Here is an 11,286-nt window from a genome sequence, read left to right as displayed (position 1 = left end):
TGTGATTGTATCGTACTTTATTTTTGCACTTAACTTACACACGAACTTGCAAGAAATGAAGACCTCTACATGATGTCAGTGAGCAACTTTCCCGCCTTCATTTTGTTCCTCTTTAAATTCACATGCTGACAGACAAGACAGATTAGAGGCAGTCTACTTTTTCTTCAGTTGACTGACTTCGTAGAGGATTATAAACCATGAAACTAAATTGAGTAAATGTTGCAAGTCTGTTGCAAGCAGCACCTGGAGCCCAAAAAAGAGACAGTTAAGGGTTGCCAGAAGCATGTATTCAGAACCAATATAGAAAGCATTTGCCTAGACACCGGCTGTTGCATGCCTATGTCCACATAATATATGCACATATATAGTCCACATGTTGCCCGACGATCATAGAAGAGGAGGAGGATAGGGTGGTAATAAAGCCTTTAAAAACCTTATTTTATGTGTAGAAGTATTTGCCTCCAAGTGTGCGCCTTGTGTCAAGGAGGTCAGAGAAGGCAGACACCCTGAAACTGGAGTACAGATGGCTGTGAGCCACCTTGTGGGGGATGGGAAGCAAACATGGGACCTATGCAAAACAATTGCCTCTGAATTTCTGAGCCATTTCTCCAGCCCTTAACCTACCCTCTTGAACATCAGACAACTAGCAAACCCCCCCGCCCCCAACCAAATACACTTGCTGTCACTCTGTTGTTTTATTGTTTCAACCCTTTCTCAGAGGAAACAATCAACATTTTTATTTCCCTACTAGCAACCAGAACATTCTCTTCTCCCCACACCCTTCCTACAGAAAACTTCCCTTTCTCCCCGTTCTTTCACTCTTGGAGAAAGCAAGAAGAGTTATTTGTCAACATGCTTTTTGTCTGAGTTGAGTTTCTGTTCTGAACCTGCAGGGGGAGAGGTCCTTCTGCTATGTCTTCATTAGGAAATAGTCAATTTTTTATTCATATAATAAGATAATTAGTATCTTCCCACCCTGGTAAATGTAAATTTGGGCCTTCTAAGGCTTATCTGTTAAGAGGGGAATCATTAAATTGCCTTATTTCATACCTAAAGCAACCCCTATAACTTTGACTTTTATGTCTGAGGACTTAAAAAAGAATACAGAATTCTTCAAACGAGCCTTTCAAATACAAAAGTGTGGGAAGTAAAAGATCAAAGAACAGCAACAAGCAGTCTAGCCTAATAAGCTCTATTGATTGGTAAGCTGTACATATTCTCCATCGGAAAGCTCAGTGATGAGAATCTGCAGTGGTTGACCTGAAACACTTTGCAGCCGTGACGGGCTCATAAAGAGAGCAAACAGAACAGAAGACAGGTCAAGCACCACCACAATAATTCTGCTGGCCTGGCTAGCTTACTCACTAGTAAAAGTTTTTGTTCTTCAGAGCCAAGAGGATTGAAATGACTGAAATGTCTTAATGAACGAGAAAGAAGGGAGATTAACTTGTCTCTACCATCTCTAATGAGTAAAAGCATTTTACTAAATTAGCCTGTCAACACATGCTCCAGCCAAAACTAAACTTTTAGGACATGTGCAAAGGTAAGAACTGATAGCCCCGAAGTAGACCATGACTACCAGATGACCAGCAGTCAAACAAAATAGGGTTTTAAGTATATACATTAACATTTGACAGGTAGTGACAGCTCACCATTGACATTGACTCAGAATGTACTTTACAGACTCCCTTTTTAGATAGAACACAGCATATTACGTGCTCAGGTATTTAGAGTGTGTGTCTTTTATAATTACTCGTAAATTTACACAAATAAAAACACAGATCTAACTTACCATAACTTCCCGTCACATTGGCACATATAACAGCCCCAAGGAATTCTGGATAATGTTTCCGAATTCTTGAAATCACTTTTTGGCAAGCTACAGTTGGATCAACTCCTTTTCTCATATATTCCACAGCTTGGTAGCTAATTTAAACAGAGGTGACAGCTTAATATCAGAGAACAGAATAAACACTAACTCCGCATTAGGCTACGCTGATGTCAGAAAATCTGAAACGACCATACTGTCACATTTAACATAATACCTATGAATGAACACAAGTCAGTAATTCCTGTCACAGCCTTAACATCAGGGCAAGCAAACCCTGCTACAATGTCATCCATTCAACGCATCCTCCATTAATTCCACAGGAAGACTATTATTTTTGGCTTTGGCTGAATAACTGTCACTTCAGTAGTAACAGCCAGAAGTCACAAATAGAGGTTATATTTGCATGAGGAAAGAAGCTATCCTCTCAGGAGAAAATACTGCACATGTTGAAAACATACAGTGGTAGTTGTTAATTGACCACAGTGGCTACACTTTCTACTTTTCCCAGTCACTTCACTATGGCCTTGCATCAGTTAATTAAACAGATGATAAGCATTCTTCTCTGGGAAGCTCAGCGAGACACATTTCATTTCCCAAGGTAATGATGACTCAAGTGAATGACCACAAACACACTGGCCCAACAACAACAACAACAACTCAACAACCCCAAAACCTCACCTACAGTTCCATGAAAGTCTCTCATACACACAAATTTGGACAACACAGTACAAAAATCAGCTATGTCCTGACACTGCCTGCTGCTTCTAAGGACCTCTAAAATGTACAAAGGTAAGAAGTCACACCTGGGCAGAAAGCGGAGTAGTATGTCGCCGTCCCCTGTGGCTGCAGCGGCCCCAGCCTTGTCGTTAGCATAGGCCCCAGCTCCGGGCACTGGTGAATCTCCTACACGACTTTGAGTAGAGAACATAAAAATCGAGAAGAGGAAACCAAATGTAAACTACATCGTGTTATGAACTTTTTCGAAATTAGGGGCTGTTTCCACACTACCCCTGGTTACTATTTTAAGTAAATTCTTCACTAGACTGCATTTTTGTTTGTTTTTCAATTACAGTTTTCAAACAGCTATGGTAATTATATGACTTGTATTTTAGATAGATGGGCAGTGTAATAAAACTGAATAGAAACAGACAAAAGTATTGGTTTTTCTGATAGTAGAGAGAGGGTAGTTGGAGAGATTTTGGCTGGCAGAAAAAGAAAAGGAATTTTAATTAAAACTAGAGGGTTAACTTCTAGAGATCTGCTGTACACACGATACTACATTTAATAATAATATATTTTACATGTAAAACCCACTAAGAGTATAGATTTTAAAAAGCATGTGAGACAATGCATAAGTTAAATAGCTTGGTTTAACTATTTCACGTGTTTAAATATAGGAAAATATGCAGTACTCCAAAAACAACACACACTTACTTATCAATTAAAATTTGTAAGCAAAAACTTGTCATCAATTTGTCATATCAGATCACACAGCTTTACAGTGACTGCTCTATTACACCTTTCTCGACTTCTACAATACTTCAACAGTTCTGAGTGATTTCCTTACACTGCTTCCTATGTAATGAGCCAAACTTGTTACCAGTTTCCCCTTTGAATAAACCCACTTAATGCCTTTCTTCTACTTAAAACAGCAACAGAAAACACCCACAAACCTACAGCTCCTCAAACTTACCCCTTGAAATCTGGCTTGGGTTACTTAATAGTAGTCTTAATCTTCACTACTGCCACACACTGCTCTGCACACATTGAGAGCACACATGCCAGCACATGGGAATACAGACATGCACGCGCGCACACACACACACACACACACACACACACACACACTCACTCACTCCACCTCCAGTCCCAGCCAGCAGAAGCCCTCAGCCTGAAGTGTCCTACTTGTCTAGTCTTGAGCCATTGGCTGCATGCTGCATGTCCCCCTTCAGTGCTGTGTACTCAGGTCCCAGTCTCCACCACCACTTCTGACATCACTACTTAGGTTACAGATTAACCTCTGGCCCTCCTGAACTCGGAAGCACTGGCTCTGGTGCCTGCTTTGGCCGTTAACACATGGATGGTAACATGCTTTCTGTCACATTTACCTGTGAGGTAAGGATTTCATTTTACATTCAGTACCCTGCACAAGCCCTGGCATATATTGCTTTACATTTGATACGTATTTGAGAAATCTGTTCTTGGTGAAACACTAACCCAGGAATTTTGAATTTTATACCATTTGTAGATGTGCCTGCAGCAGTAATTCCCGCCTTATGGATTACAACCATGCCTAAAGGTGGGGGAAAAAAAAAAGTCAGTACCCAACACTTCCCTTAAATATAGCCAAATAATGGATCCGCTAATGACTGCTGTAGTTTGAGAGATTATGTCCCCTCTAAAACGTATCTTCACGAAGTGATGGATTTAGGAGCGGACCAGAGGCAGGTGGGTTGGTTATTAAGGGCAACACCCTAATGAGCGATTAATACAAGAGACCAAGAAAACTAGATATGCCACCTGTGAGTCAGGAAATGGGACCTCAACAGACAGGGAATCTGCCAGTGTCTACATCTCGGAATTTTCCATATGTAAAACTGTGAGAAATAAATTTCTGTTGTTTGTAAACCATCTATGGTACTGTGTTTTCACATACCGACTCCATTAAAAAAAATACAGTATGTTCCCTCATTAATTACAGATAGAAGAAAATTTAAGAATATTGAAAACTGTATCAGTGGAATTATGTTAATGACTTGGTTCCAGAGTACCACTGAACATTAAAAAAACCAACAAACCAAAAAACCTTTCATATTCTTACTTTTCAAATCTACCAGGTTTCAGTACCTTTCAAAGGCAATTACCCACCAAAATCATTCATTTTGATTATAAGAACTTGTCAATATTATAGCTTAGAAAAATTATTAGTCATTATATAAAATAACCAAAGCATTAAATATTAACAATTTGATAATCTACATGTTAATAGTCACTGAATATTTGGTGTCTTGTATAAGTAATTACAAAACTGTATTTAGATGCTAAGAAAAAATTATATATATATTTATATACTATAAATATGAATTTATATGTGTTTAAGCTAATTATATATGTATATATGTACACATAGTGAGAGAAAATTACACGTAAGAAGGGGTTATTTACTTGGCGTTTAAAATAATGAAAGCTAGCTAACTTCTGGTACATAAATGAATATGAGCTGTAGAAGGTCATTAACTAAAATAATCGATAAAATTGTATAAAAAGTGAATTACCGATAGTATCATGACCATGGACATCCAATTCTTTGTAGGGAAAAATACTCTGAGCCTCAATACCAGATGGTTTGTAGGGTCCACAGTGTTTTGAAGGATCTGGTACTACTTTCTGTAAACAAGATTCAAGTTGTTCGGTTAAAAAGGGTGTTTTAGGAATTGGCAAATAATTGTGTAAAATTGCTAATCACTGGTAGGAAACCAAAAAGACATCAGTAACTCAGATCTCAAAAGTTAGCTTAATCTTATGTAAACACTCAAGATTCTCAAAATTGCATAATCTAAATTAGATAGATACAGGGCAAAGAACAAGTGAACGAATGCCATCTTTATACACATACAATCCTCATAATAATGGCAGACAAAGTTTTCCTTTTAATTATATATTAATCTCAAAGGAACAAATACCCAGCCTGACCTTTAAATGTCACAATATGGTTCCCAGATAACAAATTCTGAGATTTCAAGTAGAATCTGTTTTAAAAGAATGTTTATTTTTAATCTAGATTTATAAGGTATCCAACTTTGACAGAGACATGACAATGTTGGCTACAACATTCACACCCGAGAATTGTTGTTCTAAGTATTCTATGAGTTTGCATTGTGTATCACTCATTTTCATCTCTCTTCAGCTTCATGGAGCCTGCAAGCCATGGATTGGACACCTCTAGCTGCAGCCATTCTAGTAGCAGTTTAAGATTCCTTTAAATATTAAAAGCACAGGAATATACCAATAAATGGAGGTTGTCTGAACAGATTGGTATTAGGCTAAGAACTTACTTAGTACAGGTTGAGTACCCCTTATCTGAAAGGTTTATCTGAAGTACTTTGGATTTTTTCCAGATTTTGGAATTATTATACGTTCATGAGATATCTCATGGACAAACTGAAGTCTAGGCACAAAATTCACCTATGTTTTATGTCTCTCTATATGATTGGTCTGAAGATAGACTTTCAGTTGCATTTGTGGTTTGACGTCAATGCACCACATGAAGTAGCATGTCATGGCCTTTCAAACTTGCACTGTGGTAGCGCGTTGGTGCTGAAAGTGCTTTTGGACTTTAGATTTTTAGTTTAGGGATGCTTATTCTACTTATACCTTATTAACATTAGTGCACAAGGTTCAGGTTCAGCTGTTGTTCTATGAAGAATTTATTTTTTTGAGCTAACCCTTAAGAACTCTGGTAATTAGGATCGAAGGAAGAAACAGATTAGAGGTTAAGATGTCTCAGAAAAGGAATCTGTGTGGCAAAATCTGCTATGGAACAATCTTTGTACACTGTAAATATGTATTGCTCTCATTGGTTAATAAAAACCTGACTGGCCTATTGATGGGTAGGTGAGACTGGGTGGGAGAGTCAGACTAGGAGAATTCTGGGAAGAAGGGCAGAGTCAGAGGAGATGCCAAGAGATTCAGAGGAAGCAGGACATGTAGAATATGGGGTAAGAAGCCATAAGCCATGTGGCAGAGGGTAGATAAGAAATATGGGTTAATTTAAAATCTAAGAGTTAGCTAGTAACAAGCCTAAGCTATCACCCAATCATTTACAATTAATGATAAGTCTTTGTGTATGTTATTTGGAAGCGCTGCTGCTACAGGAAAATTCTACCTACAAAAATCAAACTGATTTATGCTAAAATTCTCAGTAAAGAAAATTGATCCCATGAGTCGCAAACTAGACACCAATTGGTTAAGTCTTCTAGTAAAATTATGAGCAACATCCTGCACAGACTTCACATGGATAATATCTAACAAATATTTTAGACTTTGGATTTTTTTCCAAGAAGATGCAAGTGAAACAATGTTGATGGAATTCCTTCCATTCTTCACAGCAAACCTTCAATTTATAAATTACTGCCAGAGAGCAGAAGTCATTAATCCCAGGGATCATTCAGCATTTTCAATTTACTTTTTAAAGTTGAATTTGCATACATACTCTCCAATAATTAGGCTGGCAATTCCCAGCAAGCCAATCTGAATACAGGGCTTCCGAGGCACTGGTAGATAAATTCTCACTGGTAAACCCCATACTTTCAGCAAACTTGGTGGCTAGAGATCAAAGAGAACAGTGTAAGCCCATGCATTGTTTTCCAAGCAAAATCATGTACTAGAGGCATTCTAGGTCAGCTAGCTGTCTCTCACATGGGGTATGGAAAGACATCTGAGGAGGGTGGCACACAAGGCTTTTAAATGAATTTTGGGACATAAATAGTTTTGAGGGAGTCACTTCTGGATTTGCAGCTTCCCTTTGTCCTCTCTATCCCTGATCTCTTGGAGACCTTCAGGCTGTGTGCATTTCCATTCCTGCCTCTCTTCCACGTCTCCCCTTCTACTCTGCAGACATTGCGCCTTTCACAGCACACAACAGAATCCTACTGCTCTAATGAGCGTGGAAAGAACCAAATAGACAAATGGATTCCAAAGATCAGGACACATGCTGCTCAGAGTCTGCAATTCTATTTCAAGCCTATTAAGGTTGCCTTATAAATATATCATTTATATATATTCATATATATTATATAGTTAATCATAGGCTGCTTTACGACCTTGGAAAGGACTCAATTGACACAGTCACAAGAATCTCCTTTCGGCACTACTGTCTCATAGAAACAGTGCCCCCCCCCCCCAGGGTCTTATACCTGTAGAAATGCAACATCCGGAGAAAACTGACGATAAACCCTGTTTCAGTGGTAGAAATCACCCATCAGCAGATAAGAATGTATTGCTTAAAATACAGTCTTAAAGACAAAGCGAGATTTAGAAGTAGCCTATCCAGTTAACCAGGTATGAACTAAAACATAATAAGTGTAATTTGGAACTTGGGCCTCCTTTACTTCACACTGAGATTTTTTTTTTTTTTTTAACAGTGACTATAAACAAAAAGACTAGAAGAAAATTTCAGTAGTTTGAAAAAATACCTGACTCCCCTATTAAAAGTGTGTGTGTTGTATGCTCGAGGACTTTCCGAGCCACTCCAATGGCATTTTTAATTCTTCGGAGGCCTCCTACTGCTCCCACATCCATAGTAGTGCTGGAAGGTAACAATGCAGGAAGATTTATGGAGGCATTTTCTGTTGCTACTTGAACAGAAAAACTGCATTTCTCTAAGCAGCAATACGGTGAAGGCTAAATTCCATCTTACCACAGAGGTGAAAACAACCCGTAAAGTTCACGGATTCCCACAGACAAAATTAAAGAACAGAAACTCAATTGACCAAATAGCTCAACACCTTATTTTAACCATGGCTTTTAAAAGAGGCCTTCAGGCTCCAGGTCACTGAAAGCACATTTGCAGATGGCAGGTGAATTACTGGGTTGGAGGCACGGTTTTGTATTTGGGGGTTCTCTTCAGTCAAAGCTACTTAACCACTTACTTTGCTATGATAATCTAATATCAGGATGACCTTTTGGTTTTGTGTGTGTGTGTGTGTGTGTGTGTGTGTGTGTGTGTGTGTGTGTGTGAACTCTCTGTGTTTAGGAAAGACAAGCACTATAAACATGGAGGAGTCACACTAATATATCTTTCCACCTTGCTCTCGGCAGACTACAATCCTGAATTATCAGCCAACCTGACATGAAATCGGAAAGGCAAGTCCTGAAGAGCATTCTTACCCATCCATGATCATGGCATCCAGGGTGGTTTCCCCATGTTCATTGGGACTTCCTCCAAAGCCTACAGTGCCGTCACACTGCTCCATCTCACACTTCGTACAGCCGCTCTCCACTGCATCCAGGGCAGAACCTCCGGATGCTAACGTCTGCCATGCTGTTCAATTCCAACAGCGCTGATTTACATTCAGATAGTTTTCAACATGAAATGCAACAAGCCAAGAACATTTTGCAGCCTACTTAAGTTTTTTTTTTTTTCCTTAACATTTATACTGTTAAGCTGAAATTTTAACAAGTTATTTTATCAAATGGTAAGGAAAATAGAATGATACAGACAAAAATCATATCAATAGTTACTATGAAGAATTCAAAGATCTTAGTGGAAAGTGAATATTTAAAAAAAACTTATCAGCATCTGTTTCTTCTGTGTAACAAACATGTCATCTTTAAAGGGGGTAGCTGAAACTATTTGGAGACAGTTGAACTAAAAAGTATTTTTCAATTACAGCCTTAAAATTTCATTACTTTCTTTTGTGAGATACGGTCTTGCTATGTTGCCCAAGCCCAACTGAAAATCTATGCACAGCCTAAGCATGTCTAGAAGTCTGGATCTTCCTACCACAGCTTCTGGAGGGCTGGGAAGAGTGACAGCCATATGCCATTCATTAGATTACTAAAATATGCATAACTAATAGTACACTGGTAACATTCATCATAGCAAGTTTCAGCATACTATTACAACAGCAAAGAACATCACATGGGCAAAATCTCATCTTCATGAAGCTTTTGAGATAATATTGTAATTATAATTATCATTATCGTTTAAGAGAAATGGATAGATGTGAAGTAATTCACTCAAGGCCACACTGTATTTCAGAAGTAGCCCAGTTTCAAAAGCGGTTACTTTCTCGAAGGTGGCCACAGTTTTTTTTTTTTTCTCCTGGTGTTCTGTGGACAACCACACATTGAGTGGATATGTCTTTGAAAGGGCAGCTGTTTTACTTATAATTCTTTGAAGGTTTTACAAATGTCCCTGTTCAGTACTGGCAACTTACACAGAACTGTCCCCTGCACATGATGCTGGAATTCCTTTGTTCAGTATTTAGTTTATTATTGTTGGTGTGTGTGTGTGTGTGTGTGTCTTTTTCAGTCTGATTTCTCACTCTCTGATTCCTATGCATCTCCTACAACACACACACATTTTTCTGCACTGAATTCTGTAACCAATTGTGCCCATAGACATTTACTATGAGAGCAGTATCAAATGTGACAGGGTTGGAGCCCGTAGGGGACAGCCCTAAGAAACTCTAAGGTTAACTTTAATGCATAACCAAAGCTGGAAGGTATCATTCTAAGTGACAGGGACAAGCACGGATCAAATGTGTGTGTGTGTGTGTGTGTGTGTGTGTGTGTGTGTGTGTGTGTGTTCATAGGAAATTCTCAATTGTTTCCTAAAGTGGAATCCAGAGGATACTGGAGAAAGGGGAGGCATTCCCAGGGAGTGGAGTGTGGGAGACAGAAAACATCATGGCATCTTATGAGGCAGGGGACACAGGAAGAGTGAAGCACAATGGCCCAAGGGTTAGAGGTCAGTCAACAGGGTGCGGGGAAGCATAAATAACACCCGATCTAAAATGCAGCAGTGGCAGAGAGGACGAAGAAAGGGTAAGATGCCAAAGCGAGGCAGGAAGCAGACCCGGAAGGAGGCCCGGCCTTGGGCAGGCTCACGGCCTTCTGTAGCTGGCTGGCCTTCTGCAGCTGGCTGGCCGTCTGCAGCTGGCTGGCCGTCTGCAGCTGGCTGGCCGTCTGCAGCTGGCTGGCCGTCTGCAGCTGGCTGGCCGTCTGCAGCTGGCTGGCTCTCCGCTACACTGCAGCAGGGCCGAGTGCCTGCAGCTTCCCGCAGAGGCGCTCCCACCGGGCAGCCCCCCACCCCGGGCCGCCGCTCCGCACCTGCTTCGGTAGCATTCTTAAAAGCCCAAGTGTTGATGACCAGGGGCAGGGCCCTGGAGCCCTGCGCCAGGGGGATGCCCAGGACCAGCGCCAGGAGAAGAACAGGCAGTTTCGACTTCCGCGCCATAGCCGAAGGCCCAGTGGAGCGGCGCGAGAAAAGTCCCGGCCCAGCCGCGCGCCCCACCGACCAGCGCGAGAAAGGTCCCGGCCAGCTCAGTCTCTCCAAACTCGTGATCCTTTTTAAATCTCACTTCCAACTCCCTCAACTCTCGCGAGATGAGGCCGTCTGCTGCCCCCCCCCCCCCCCCCCCGAGGCTTTTGTTTTGTTTTGTTTTTTAAAGTCGCTGCTGTGGTTCTGTACCAGTCAGCTCAGTGGAGCTCTTTTTACTTACTTAATAACTCATTATTTATTTATATATTCATTTATTCATTCATTCATTCATTCATTTATTTATTTGCTTACTTATTTATCTATTTATTTTATTTTTTGTTTGTTTCGTTTTGTGTTGAGGTGCTGTTACATACATCCTTTTAGTACTTTACTAAAGTATAAAGTATACCACTTAGCCAGCATTTAGAGATAGAGTGGCCTCTTTGAAAATGAGTATGAAATTACACAA

The 11,286-nt window shown here is 40.1% G+C and overlaps 1 protein-coding gene across 1 annotated transcript; it reads right to left on the bottom strand.

Moving 5' to 3' along the window:
• On the bottom strand, positions 1-10,888 carry Aga (aspartylglucosaminidase). The gene is made up of 9 exons (XM_036166313.1): positions 10,667-10,888; positions 8,720-8,873; positions 8,026-8,138; positions 7,044-7,156; positions 5,107-5,218; positions 4,049-4,124; positions 2,635-2,742; positions 1,793-1,926; positions 1-243 (listed from the first exon to the last, which is right to left on the bottom strand). The coding sequence occupies exons 1-9, from the start codon at positions 10,791-10,793 to the stop codon at positions 143-145; spliced, it is 1,038 nt and encodes a 345-aa protein (XP_036022206.1). The 5' UTR covers positions 10,794-10,888; the 3' UTR covers positions 1-142.
• Positions 10,889-11,286: the final 398 nt, after the last annotated feature.

This window comes from Onychomys torridus, chromosome 17 (genome assembly GCF_903995425.1).
Source record: "Onychomys torridus chromosome 17, mOncTor1.1, whole genome shotgun sequence".
NCBI lineage: Eukaryota > Metazoa > Chordata > Mammalia > Rodentia > Cricetidae > Onychomys > Onychomys torridus.
The sequence above is the reverse complement of the archived record's forward strand: the minus strand, read 5'-3'. Positions and strand labels throughout refer to the sequence as shown.